The 10,826-nt window shown below is 35.4% G+C and overlaps 1 protein-coding gene across 2 annotated transcripts; it reads left to right on the top strand.

Annotated features, from left to right (window-relative positions):
• The first annotated feature begins 282 nt into the window (after positions 1–282).
• LOC114712196 (protein VAC14 homolog) lies at positions 283–10,485 on the top strand. Of its 2 annotated transcripts, XM_028896669.1 has the most exons (21): positions 283–424; positions 648–754; positions 884–997; positions 1,160–1,225; positions 2,865–2,954; positions 3,030–3,149; positions 3,313–3,341; positions 3,493–3,635; positions 3,725–3,819; positions 4,053–4,139; positions 4,276–4,383; positions 4,526–4,617; positions 4,818–4,899; positions 5,437–5,502; positions 6,058–6,173; positions 6,280–6,400; positions 7,210–7,371; positions 7,529–7,657; positions 7,786–7,854; positions 9,317–9,610; positions 9,985–10,485. In XM_028896669.1, exons 2-21 carry the CDS (start codon positions 671–673, stop codon positions 10,096–10,098), a joined length of 2,181 nt encoding a protein of 726 aa, XP_028752502.1. In that variant the 5' UTR covers positions 283–424; positions 648–670; the 3' UTR covers positions 10,099–10,485. The 2 variants fall into 2 exon arrangements, with proteins under 2 accessions (XP_028752502.1, XP_028752503.1); XM_028896670.1 differs by lacking the exon at positions 283–424 and having other exon boundaries at positions 431–754; positions 9,317–9,649.
• Positions 10,486–10,826: the final 341 nt, after the last annotated feature.

A 10,826-nucleotide genomic window follows, 5' to 3' on the forward strand; every position in this document is an offset into this window, starting at 1 on the left:
TAAGCATTGTTTGGATATTTACAAGTGTCAGGTTATTTTACTTACAAGTCAAATTTATAAAAAAATGAATTTTTGAAATTTCTTTTCTTCCTTTTAATGTCTTCTTCTTTTTTATTTTATTTTATTTTATGTGAAGGTATATCCTCGTGCTTTTTTGGGCTCTTTTTATGAAAAAAGCCGCAAGGATATATCTGTAATTTCATTATATCGCCAGTATCATGTCGCCAGTTTCAACTCAGACCTGAGCTCCAATTTGATAGAAAGCTGAAGCTATAGAAATACATAGGACTATATTATAGCCCCAGGGTTCTCATTTCTGTGTCAATAGTACAAACGACAAATGAGACATCAGCGTATAATAAAATCAAATCAAATCATTATAACGATTAAGGCGAACAAATTTGGTTCTCTGCTGGAAAATTAGGTTTCAATTCCAATTACTCCTTTCAGTTTTCCTATTTTATCAGATCTGTATTATACCTACCCAATTCACATTCCACGTCAAATACCATATTTGTACTTCGATTTCATTCTGATCTTCCGGGCAAAAAAGGAGAAAAATTCCTTGTAAAGAAGGATGTTTCGTTTCGAAGAGGAAGTGATCCGAAAACGAAATTGATTCCGCGTTTTCTTTTCCCTTGCCAAAGGAAACATCACTGAGGCTATCGCAATGGCGGATGCAGTGATTCCTGCTGCAGTGCTTCGCAACCTTGCTGACAAGCTCTACGAGAAGCGCAAGAATGCTGCTCTTGAGGTGAAACATCAGTACCCTTATCTCTCTCAATTCAATCTAGAGTATGATAAATTTGGAGTTTCGTGGTTTTGGGTATTTTTATTGAGCTTTACTTGATCAAAGGTTTATATTGGTTGTGTGGATATGTAGGTTGAGGGAATAGTGAAGCAGCTTGCTGCTGCTTCCGAGACAGATAAAATAACGGCTGTGATCAATTTGTTGACTACGGAATACACTGGTTCGGTTCAAGCAAATCACCGAAAGGTGGGATATTTTTTTTGGGCTTTAATTACATGGTCATTATATGTTCATTAATCTAATTTTATATTAAATTTATGTGATAGGATAATTGAAAAGTGATTTTAGTTTTGGTTTGATTATATTTCATGTTACGCTGGTTGAATTCTTTTCAATTTTTTCCTGAAGGGGGGATTGATAGGATTAGCCGCTGTGACTGTTGGGTTGTCAACTGAAGCATCTCGGTATCTTGAGGTGAGGAGTTGAATAAAATAACGTTTAGTATAAAATGCAAATGTTTCTGTTCTTTCATCTAAGTTTGTTATTCTGAGCTTACGGTTTGAACTCCTTCCTCATTAGAATAACTTTAAAATCTCTCAAAGTGTGTGCTAGAACCATGCCAATGGTTGCTGGGTCTGGCGGCATTACCTTTCTCTTATTAGAACAAGATGAATGAAATAATTACTACAAGGGTGTATGCGTGTGTGAAAGATAGATAGATAGATAGATCGATAGATAGATAAGAGAGAGAGAGTGAAGATATAAAGAGAGGGAATACATAGAACGTTATGCATCCCAAAGCAAAGTTCAGAAAGTAAAATAAATCTTCTTATAATAGTATGTTCTACAGCATCTGTGTTCATCTTTTTGCAATTTCTCTCATCGTTCATGTCAAATCTTTGATTATAGCTTGTAATATCTGGATATAGTCCCTAATAATGTGGGCTTGCATGGCTGCTTTGATTAAATTTAACAAGAGAAACTGCTAATGTTGCTGAATAGCAATTTATCTTGCCTTCAGCCAAGTCTTAGAACAGGAGGGACCTTGGTCAGGTTATTTAAAGTGAATTTTGTTTGGAAATTCAATCATTTCTCTAGTCCTTTTCACCTTTCTAGTTATTTTCAGTATAGCTGTACAAGGTCATAATCTTGTTTGCTTCTTCATGAATATGATCTAAATTTTGAATTACTGGTCAATTACACTGTCTCAGTAAGTGATATTGCCCTTCTGGATGGTCTAGAGCACTGCTTTATGATTTATTCTTCATGGATGTTGCTTTGGGATATAAACTTTTCCTGTTCTTACTGTATTTAGTTATCTGTCTGAGTCTTCTGGTTCATGATTTCTGAAGTTATTAATTCTTTGTAGTTCCCTATGTCCTTCTCTCTAATGGTTGATGGTTGATCACTTTCCGGATCTCAGATGTTGCTTTTCATCACACGTGATTTGATTGAATTTGTTTAGACATCTTGTTTTATATTCAAGATCTACGGAGTTTTCATGGAAAGTTTTCATATGATTTTAGTATTGGATGTATTCCTACTCGGTTTTATTTTGTACATAACATTATTTTCCCACGCTGTCAGTTGGATATTAGTGGAGTCCAAGTAAAGAGTGCGTATTTTCTTCTTAGGGCATTGAGTTACTTGATCTGCTTGTGCACTAAGTAAAACTTTTAGTGCTTTTTTTTATTAATTAAATTTGAGTGAATAGGTTCATGGGAGTTTGCTTTAAGTCTGTGAGACATAGCTGGTACTCTTGATTTAGATGGGTATTTGTTAACGTAGTGCATGCATGATGGTGCTTGGAATAACTGATGGACTGTCCTGATCTTACATCAACTCTTGCTTATATGTGTGACATGCCAGTGCTTGATGGCAGCGCCAAATTTCAGGATAAGGAAATAAGTTGATTACACTTGATGAAAGTGAAATTTTTACCAACTGATCAAGCTATGTTGGGTCTAATAGTTGTTGTAGCTACTTTTTGGATGAATTGTCACTAGCATACAATATTATTATCATTCTGTGTTACAGAGCTGAGCTTATTGGCTTGTATATTCTTTTCATATCTCTTCCTCTTACCTAAAATATGATGCTTGCTTGATGGCAGCAAATTGTCCCCCCAGTGTTAGGTGCTTTCACTGATCCTGACAGTAGAGTTCGTTATTATGCTTGTGAAGCGCTGTATAATATTGCTAAGGTGAGAATTTAATTGCTTTGAAATACTTGTTTTGGCGATCTACTAGAGTTAATGATTATCTTTTCGTGATGCCAGGTTGTAAGAGGGGATTTTATCGTATTCTTCAATCAGATCTTTGATGCCTTGTGCAAGCTTTCTGCAGACTTAGATCCAAGTGTACAAAGCGCTGCTCATCTCCTAGATAGACTTGTGAAGGTATAGGATAATCTGCCTATATACCTTTTTGCTGACTTTACATGTGCGCACTTCGACAACATTTCCTGGATTTTTTTTTTTTTTTGGGGGTTATCTAATAGTCGTATAGGAATTTCTATTTCTTTAGATAAACTGATGCTTAAAATTTATTCTATTGGAACAGGATATTGTGACTGAAAGTGATCAGTTCAGGTGAATCCCTCTCACTTTTATTCTATTTGTCTTTCTGTATTCAGTGATCTAAACTATGAAAAGAGAGTGGAAAAGAGAGTATGAAATATCAGGACCTCTGAATGTAATTAGACTGATTCATTCCCTTTCCTTTTTCTTCTTTGATCTTCAGTATTGAAGAGTTTATACCATTGTTGAGGGAGCGTATGAATGTCCTGAATCCATATGTTCGTCAATTTTTGGTTGGATGGATTACTGTATTGGACAGTGTCCCTGATATTGACATGCTGGGTTTTCTTCCTGATTTTCTTGATGGTAACTTTCAATACATCAGTTTTTAGCATCTATGCCTAACTTTTTATACGCATTTCTGTTCACCATTTATTTATTTGCATACTTCTCAGGTTTGTTTAATATGTTGAGTGATTCAAGTCATGAAATTCGTCAGCAAGCTGATTCAGCTCTTTGTGAGTTTCTTCAAGAGATTAAAAACTCCCCAGTAAGTCTTCTACTGATGTATCTTATGATTTATATAACCAGGATTCTGCTACTGTTTAGTCCCTATTGTGCTTTAATGTCATCCCTCCCCCTTAGCTGGCTAAGGAGCATTTCTTTTGGTTTGGTATCTTGTTTAGCTGTATTATGCATAATTTCCACCAAATAGTTTTTACACAAAAGCAAAATATTTTGTTCATTGGTCATTTTCTGACTCAAGCAGTGCTACTCTTGAAGTCTGTAGATTATGGTCGAATGGCTGAAATACTGGTACAGAGGGCAGGTTCTGCGGATGAATTTACTAGATTAACAGCGATCACATGGGTAAGTGGTAATACAGTGCCTCATTTTATCAATCAAATTTTACTGGATGTCTTGGCAAAATTGATTCTCATTTATGTTTTGTCATAATTCATTATTATTTTCTTTGAACCATGCCTGTTCTTTCATCTGTGAACAGATAAATGAGTTTGTTAAACTTGGTGGCGACCAGCTTTTTCCATATTATGCTGATATTCTTGGAGCCATTTTGCCTTGTGTATCTGATCAAGAAGAGAAAATTAGAGCGGTACGTCTATTTGAGCTTTCCTTGTTTTGTTTTGCTTTTTGATGGCATGGGTCATTGTGTTTTTACTTTGTTTTTTGTTTAATAGCAATACTGCATGGGGTGCCATTCAATAAATTTGATAATTTTTCTGCTTCTGCATAAGGTTGCTCGTGAAACCAATGAAGAGCTACGTGCAATCAAGGCTGATCCAGTTGAATCGTTTGATGTAGGAGCTGTTCTCTCCATTGCCAGGAGGTCTAATTTTCTAACCTGGGGAAAGAGCCTAGATTTGTATTTTGCAATGTCGACAATTAAATTTAAGTATTGCCTTGAGCATCTGAGAAGATATTTGGAAATGAAAATGATTATGAGGCCCCTTTCTATGTGTTCATATGTCCTTGAAAGATTTTTAGCTGCGTAATTTTCTTTGATATTGGGATGGTTTGACTGATCAGGCAACTATCTAGTGAATGGGAGGCTACCCGGATTGAAGCTTTGCATTGGATATCAACCCTTTTAAACAGACACCGTGCTGAGGTGACTGGATTATTGGAATCCACCTCTTTGTTATAATCGCTTGTTTATGACCCACAGCAAAAAGTCCTGATTAGGTTTACTGAAAGGTCTAATTTTATTGATTGTTACTACTTGGCTGTAACCGGTAGTTATTATCAATCTGGTAGTTGTAAATCTATACTTCTTGCTTACTTTATTGAATGAGGAGACAACTTTCCTCTGAGTTATTTCAGTCATAGGGGTTTTATTATTATGATCATTCGGCCTGGTTAAATTTATAATTGTGGGCAAATAGCTGACAGACTACCTTTGCTTTATCATTTCTATCAACAGAACTAGAAATGAATTGAGGTAGAAAGATCATGTATACTGCAAACAGATGATGTCTTGGCCAATGAGATATGCAACTTTATTTTTCTACCAATTGTTTTTTTGGCCTTCTCTTGAATAACATCTCCAAACTTACTTGTGGAAGCCCCCCCCCCCCCCAAAACACACAAAAAAAAAAAAAACGCTTATAGTGCCATTCTAACATGTTTACTTTGATTTCTGAGACAGGTTTTAACATTTCTGAATGACATATTTGACACTTTACTGAAAGCACTTTCTGATCCATCTGATGAGGTAGTCTTTGTTATCCCTATTTTTTCCCCTCTCTTTTTGGTTCATTAAGTTCTTCGTTTCTTAATATATATGTGTTGTGCTACATGATGTGGTTTTCATTTTCATATATCGCATTGTACTTCACACATACTGTTACGTCAGAAAAATGCTTTTCAAGAGAAATTTTCACTAAAAGTCTTTGGATGAGAAGTTGGAGTGGCCTAGCCAGTGCAGTTTCGTTGGCATCTTCTTTATGTATGTTGCTTGTTGTATGCATCAAATTACTTCAGTCTCACTTACATGTGTTAATGGCTTTTTTTTTTTGGGGGGGGGGGGGGCGGGGGGCGCTTGGATCTGGGAATTTAATATTATTTTTAATTTTAAGTCAGCACTTATCCATTTTTCATCAATATTTTCATCATAAAGTATGTGTTTTCGTTTTGTTAGGGAATTTTCCTGTGGTTTTACTGCCTTATAAATCTGTTGCTCCAATTATACTTTACCACCATGCTTGCACATGGCAATCAAAACTTTACGTGATTGTCTCTAATTCATTTAGTTATGTTACTAAAATAGGTTGTGCTTCTAGTTCTTGAAGTGCATGCATGCATTGCTAAAGATCCTCAGCACTTCCGTCAGCTTGTTGTTTTCCTAGTCCACAATTTCCGTGTGGATAATTCTCTTTTGGAGAAGTAAGATTTCCCCACATTGTTTTTGTCAATTTTATTTTTCTTGATATACTGTGTTGTCTAAACATGCTGTTACTAATAAATTCATTTTTATTCATTGTATACCTAGGCGTGGTGCTTTGATAATTCGTCGACTTTGTGTGCTTTTAGATGCTGAAAGAGTCTACCGTGAACTATCTACAATACTTGAAGGGGAATCTGATCTAGATTTTGCATCAGTTATGGTTCAGGTTGGTCTTGACTTATGAGAAAATAAAGTGTGATGTCCTAGTTATAAGGATGGCATATCCTATCCTAAGTCCGTGACAAAATAGTTAAGCAGAGCAGATTTGTAATGCCTTGTGCTGAATATTTTGTGCTTTGTATGTATCCGCGGGTCAAGATAACTGGTTTCGGTGTGCAGTAGTAAGCTAGCTAAATTTATTTTGTGTCGAACTTTTGTTGCCCAATTGATAACTTGAATATTCAGGTTGAATGATTCTTTTATGGTAGTTCTGTGGTATGTTAAACTGGACGTAGTTCCCATGCGCACAAAGTTTGAAAAATGGGGGAAGCTTAAAATTCTTGTTTCCCTTTATTAGATTTGTGGAAGATGTTCTTCGATTTGTTGTTCACAACTCAGACGGGTTCATGGTTCCCTTGCTTTTCTATCCATGGGCAGTGATATGTATGTAAATATATTTAACATGTGACAGGCATGGATCCTCTGGACTATGTGCGAGTCACATGTTTTCTCACTTTAATAAAAACGTTCTTGTTTCTTCAATTTAACAAGTTCTCAATTGTATAATGGCTGATTGAAAAGGACAATATCCTATCCAATTATTATCAAGCTGCTGTGGATGCTAACCATGAGAAGGGCCAATTATACAACAGGGAGTTCTATGTTAATGACTGTTGTTTATTTTATGTGGGATTTACAGATCTAGCTTACTGGATAAATATGGGTGCACACGCGCATGTTTTCTACTTAGAATAAACTTCTAGTATAATAATCTCAATCTGTATTCATCAGGACAAGTTTTTTGAAAATTTTCAGGCTTTGAACTTGATCTTACTCACATCGTCCGAATTATCTGAGCTTCGAGGTCTTTTGAAGCAATTAATGGTAAATCCTGCTGGGAAGGACTTGTATGTTTCTTTGTATGCTTCATGGTGCCATTCTCCAATGGCAATTATAAGTCTCTGCTTCTTAGCTCAGGTAGGTAGGATCTTTAACTTCGTTGTAGCTATCTTTTTATTTGAATTTCTTCTTTTCTTTCATTTGCACAATACTTTTTTCTGGCAATATACATTTGTGGTTGCTCAGCCTTAGTTTGATTATGTGAGTTAATTTTTTTTTTAATCTTTCTGGTCAGACCTACCAACATGCTAGTGCTGTGATTCAGTCTCTAGTTAAGGAGGACATTAATGTCAAATTCTTGGTCGAACTGGATAAACTAATTCGCTTGCTGGAAACCCCGATCTTTGCCTATCTAAGATTGCAGGTATTCAATAGAAGCCACATGTTTTAGTACTAACAAGTCATTGTTATTTATAGTGTATCGATAAATTCACAAGATATATTTTAATATTTGTTTTCTTATGGGCCTGAAACCGTTGTTTCATATTGCAGCTACTTGAACCTGGAAGATATATATGGTTATTTAAAGCATTGTATGGTCTTCTGATGTTGCTTCCCCAGGTATATGCAAATTTAGCCATTTCCTTATATTGCAGTATTTTTTACTGCGTATTTTAATGCATCTTTTTCTAGCATGCGGATTATAAGTGATATATTTCTTTGCATCATCCTGTATTAGCATATATAACAACATCCTGTATAGTGAATATGATTTATATCTTTTTGCTGTGTTTTAAGAATCAGTCCATTGTCTGTTCTGGTTCTGACCAGATGACTCTGTTTCCATAAACTGGCCAAGAGCCACCTGATCCAGACATTCTTTTTTCTCTCTCTCTCTCTTTTTTTTAACCAATTCTGGTGAAAATTAATAGTTCAGTTGGGTCAGCTGGTTTTCTTGTATTTGAAGTGGCTGCTTGTAAATCGTCCACATCAGAATCATCACAAGCAGCCACATCTTGCCCTTTTCACAAATATCTTATTGTCCTCCGCTAAAGTTTACTAGTTGGGAATCAAACATGCAAACCAAGGATGTGACATAGTGTTAAAGCCTATTTGTCTCGTGGGAATATAACTTATTAATTATTTATTCTGTAAGTAGAGAATAAAATGTTGATATTTATACAAAAATAGTAAATATGTACTCCTTTGGTTTTACATTTAGGACTGGAGGAGAATTTTGCATTTAACCAATTTGTATTTGTACTGATATTTTATATCACTGTTTTAAATAAATAAAATAAATATTTTCTAAAGTTTATATTTCTAAGTAATTCAAGATTATAAAACCCGGTCATAATCCATACTAATTATTATTAATATTTTCTTATTTCTCTTGGTAATGGTAGTATTTTATATTTTGATCTATAAAATAAAATCTTATTTTTTGAAATTCTGAGTCAGCCACAGTTAGACCTCCTAACTGTTTAACAGCTCTCTTCTCTTGTTAAATGACCAATTTAGTTTTCAAAATGAATTTTTTCCCCCAACTTTTTGAAGCACTTTACTTTTTAAAGTCATCTTTAAGTGACGTGTAATATGCCTAATCTATTGATGAGATAAAGAGTTCCGAAACATTTGCATCTGGATGTTGCCCTAACATGCCGGAGTTCATTTGGATATATACTGACATAGTTAATATGAGATTTATACAATAGACATGACATGCTTGAGAATGCATTGAAGAAATACTTCAGAGCCCGCTGTTGAGAAAAATTTGAATTCCTTCCTTATGTTGTTTAGTGATTGGTAGAGGACTAATGATTGTCAACACCTTGCTTTGTAGTTATCTTTATCTTTGTGCTTGAAGTGGCAAATTTTTCATAAACACGAGTTCTCCTTTTCAAAAGGGGGGGTCTATTTGGTGTTTCCAAAGTTTGTGATGCTACTTAACTGCTGCATTTACTCTGTTGTTGAGTATTATGATCTTGCTCTATTTGCAAGCTCATGTTGTGATAACACTGGAAGCGAGGTCATAGTTGTTTGGAGTTGATAGTGACTCTTTCAAATTGATTTCATCATGCAGCAAAGTGCTGCCTTTAAGATTCTAAAAACTCGTCTTAAAGCCGTGCCGCCATATTCTTTAAATGGCGAGCAATTTAGGAGAACATCCTCAGGTAATCCCTACCAAATTTTTCAACACTTGACTGGTGGATCTCAAATCACTGAGGATGGGGACATAGCTGTGGATGTTGGCAACCCAGACAATGGAATCGACTTTGCTGCAAGGCTACAACAGTTTGAGCAAATGCAGAACCAGCATCGCATGCATGCTAGAGCTCAGGCACAGTTGCGCAATACTTCCACTTCTGTGTCCAAGGTTGCTGATCTTTCCGTACTGCCTTCTACTTATTGATATGTAAGATCTATGGGTGGGGAACACGCGCGCACACGCACATATAATTTAGGAGAAAGTACAAATATCTTCCTTCAACTTCTGAAAATTGAGAAACAGTCCCTTTAATGGAGATATCGCCTAGAACTTCGCAATTTTTTATGTGGCAAACTCGTTCGTCTGGGAGAAACTTGACAAATTTAAATTAGCATCTCCATAAATGGGAAAATTTAATAGAAGAGTTTAAATAAAGAAGGATACTAATTGAGGGGGGACATGCAGCATTTTCTTCATGTATTATGCTCGAACTGCTTCAAGTCATCCTTTTGCTTTGTTTCCTTTTCTGATCCCATCACCAGAATCATATGGAGGACGCAGAGAGAGTGGAAGAAACAAGGCAACGTCTGTCATCTGATCCTCGTGTCTCTTCTCCCAGATCATCAAAAAGAGGCCCTGGGCAGCTACAACTATAGTTATAGTGTTGCACTTGCTCATCGCGAGTCACATTGTGTACGGATCTCACTGTATGTTAAATTTGAAATGAATTAGGCTATGTAGAATTGTAAATCATAGGAGTTTATTCTCCTTGTAGAGGCTGGGGTGGTGAAAATTGGGTTTGGAATCACCATGAAGCCTTGGGTTTTCCTGGGCTATTCTTTTGATCTTGTAAAGAGGGGAGGCTCACGTGGTTCCATTATGTTTTGTTGATAACCGTGTGGGCCAGAGAGGCATATATTTATTTAGAGAAGCTTCATTTCTTTCGCTGTTCAGTGCCCACTGTCAACATTCTGAATTCTGATATTTGTAAGCAACTGGATTTTACACTTGATGCGATGTGTGGGGATATTAATTTTTTGTTTGATTTGAGAATGAAAGGAAGGAGAGAAGAGGAGAGAGATTTTAATGAGTTGAAGTTTAAAAAGCCGACAGATGAGGTTATAAAATTTTAATTAAAAAAAAAAGCATAAATAATTATATTTTTATTCCTTGCGCACTGTACGGGAAATTTTTTAATATTAAGAGTATATAAATAAATAAAAATTTTGTTTTAGAATTTGTTACCTAGTTATATTCAAATATAGGCAACAATATTTTTTTCCCCTATAAATTGTTATATCCATGCATATTAAAAATTTAAAACGTGTTTTGTTTTAGAATTTGTTTCTTGAGTAAAACATACTGATATCTTCCCTATTATCTT

This window comes from Neltuma alba, unplaced genomic scaffold (assembly GCF_004799145.2).
Source record: "Neltuma alba isolate B1F8T4 unplaced genomic scaffold, ASM479914v2 tig00011340_pilon, whole genome shotgun sequence".
NCBI classification, from domain to species: Eukaryota; Viridiplantae; Streptophyta; class Magnoliopsida; order Fabales; family Fabaceae; genus Neltuma; species Neltuma alba.